This window comes from Pteropus vampyrus, unplaced genomic scaffold (assembly GCF_000151845.1).
Source record: "Pteropus vampyrus isolate Shadow unplaced genomic scaffold, Pvam_2.0 Scaffold6689, whole genome shotgun sequence".
Classification (NCBI taxonomy): Eukaryota; Metazoa; Chordata; class Mammalia; order Chiroptera; family Pteropodidae; genus Pteropus; species Pteropus vampyrus.
The window spans coordinates 6,712-9,296 of record NW_011895470.1 but is presented as its reverse complement, the minus strand read 5'-3'; the positions used below and the strand labels follow the sequence as shown (position 1 = coordinate 9,296).

At 39.5% G+C, this 2,585-nt stretch overlaps 1 protein-coding gene across 1 annotated transcript in view; it reads left to right on the top strand.

The window, feature by feature from the left end:
* The first annotated feature begins 9 nt into the window (after positions 1-9).
* The window catches only part of LOC105310591 (cilia- and flagella-associated protein 43-like), a 7,991-nt gene continuing 5,415 nt past the window's right edge, over positions 10-2,585 (top strand). Inside the window, exons 1-2 of the mRNA XM_011386747.2 lie at positions 10-156; positions 1,526-1,779. Coding sequence (XP_011385049.2) covers positions 104-156; positions 1,526-1,779 — 307 coding nt within the window. The 5' untranslated portion in view covers positions 10-103. The remainder of the gene's footprint in view (positions 157-1,525; positions 1,780-2,585) is intronic.

Genomic DNA, 2,585 nt, shown 5'->3' with positions numbered 1-2,585 from the left:
GGAGGTTGCGCCGCCCGTAGCCAGACGCCTCGGAGTCAGGGCTGTGGACCAGAGCCCGGGTCCATCGTTTGCTGCCCAGGGCCGTCTGAGAGAAACACAGCCCATGGCGCAAGTCCGAGAGCTAGAGGAGAACCTCTACGCGTCCCTGTCCGTGAGGTGCGGCGTTCCCGCCCAGCGACGGACTTTGCGGAAACTCTTCCTCTGACTTTCATCCCTTCCCTACCCGCTTCTAACTCCCATTCTTTAGATCTGCTCTCCCAGAAACTTCGACCTCTTCTTCTCAAACCCTAACGCCTTCCAGTAGACCCTTCTTTCCATCCCCTTATTCAATGACTACATCTCTAGTTGTCCTCCCTCCCCCGCCCCCCACCCCACCGCCCGCCTTTATTTTTCCCACCGCTTGCTCGCTTACCCAGCGTGGCTGTCCTCCACTCTTCATTTCTGCCGCCTCTTTCTGGCTCAGTGTTGCCCCAGTGATCTGTTTTTCTCTGACCATTTATAAATATACCCTCCCCTCTCCACCCCCATCCCAATGACAGTCCCATCTCATCCTTATAGTCTTCGGTTTCTTTTTCCCCAATTTAGGGCCGGCAGTTTCTTCCTCCTTACTCCTAACCACTAACTTTGGAATTATTTGCATTTATAGTGGCCTTTGAAAAGCATAAAGCGCTGCACAGATAAAGGTGGTATTTCTTTCCATATTCTAGAGTGTTACCTGCAGTCTGTTCCACACAACATATTCCGCCGATCTCGAGTGTACTCTCCAATCCCATAAAGCTTCTTACAAAGCCAGTGCCCTTCTCTTGCCTTCTCCATTTTTCTTTAAGCATATCTTTAATATTTAAATAAAACGAGAATCTCCCCTCAACTCAAACTCTTACTTATAGCATACATCCACCACACATTTCTTACTTGAGTATGTTCCTTTTGTGTTCTAGCCTTTTCATTCATGTTTACTTAATTCCTTTTATTTTCTGTGTTTATCTGTATTTTTAGATCGAAAACATGGCTCCCCGTGCTTCATCTTTGTAAAGAAGCAATTTTCCCACTCCCCTTACAACCACAAAGCAGGCTGTCAGATTCAAAGTTGTTTCTTAAAATTTATTTTTAAAATCAAAGCTAATTATAAAAGAAAGGCGCAAAATATGTCCTGTTTTCTATTAAGATCAAGTTTCTCTCTCTCTCTCTCTGCTGTTTTCTCTTTTTCTTTTTCAAGTATACAAGACCCTAGAAATCCTTCTGAGACTTTCTCAGGTTTGATCAGAGAATTAGCTTCACTGAAAAAGTTCTCTGAAGAAAGCTCTTGAGACCTGTGGAACTTGAGGTCTATATTTAATTTTTTGTAGTGCCTGGACTCAAACCTTCTTCGAAGCCAGAATAAGGATTCTTTTATCTTAGAGATTGTTTTGAGCAGAAAGAGGGTGAAAATAGAATAATTATGTTTCAGAGATTCTGATGACTTTTCTCAAAAAAAGGAAATATTTTAAATATATTATATTGATGGTGACATATCTTTTCCCTAAAGATGGGTGCAAGGATTCCCTAAGCAGAATGTTCATTTTGTCAACGACAGCACCATTTGCTACTCTTGTGGGAATTTTGTAGTATTTATTAATATTGAAACTAAGAAAAAGACTGTGCTTCAGTGTATGAATGGAATCGTGGGCGTCGTGGCAACTAATGTTCCTTATGAAGTTGTGGCTTTTTCTGACCGGAAGCTAAAACCCCTCATCTACATATACAACTTTCCTGGATTAACCAGAAGGACCAAATTAAAAGGTATCCTGTAAGACTCTTTCTCTGCCATAAATTTGTTATAACATAATTTTGTTATAAAATGTAAGCAAATCTAGTTCTTATAAATGAAGATTTTCTTTGGAAGATTTCTTCTTGTAATACACATTTTTTCAAGAAGGACTCATGCTGATCACAAAGGATTTAATTAAGTGGGTTAGAGCCTTACTACTTGAAATGTGGTCTGCTTACCTTCTACACTGGCATCACCTAGACTGTTTGTCATAAATGCAGAAATTCTTCTCCATCCAAGATTTACTGATTCAGAATCTTCATTTTAACAAGAGTTCCCAGGTGATTCATATGCACATTATGCTTAAGAAGCACTATGCTAGAAGACTCTTTTATAGCACTAAATGCAGTTTGAAAAACTTTTTCAGAATGACTTTTTTCTTTTCTGATGATTTGTTGAAAATCCGAGTGAATTGATGTTGTATAACTTCTAAAGATAAGTCTCTGAGCCTCAATTTCCTTTTCCATGAAATGGGGATAATGGTAGTACCTACTATTAAGGCAGTGATGATAATAAATGAAATTTTATTTACACATATTTAATAGGTCATTATATGACATATGACATACATAATATATATAATATGTCAATCAATGTTACCTACCATTTAAATTATTATGGACTCATTCTTAGATACAGCTGACCCAGACCTGCACATCTACTGGATCCTCCATCTAATGAGTCCCTCATTTAACACATCATGGACAGAAATCTCAGGAGAGCTTAATCCTGGTCTTAGTTCTGTAGACTTATGTGTCAAATAAGTGTTTGGGTCAAG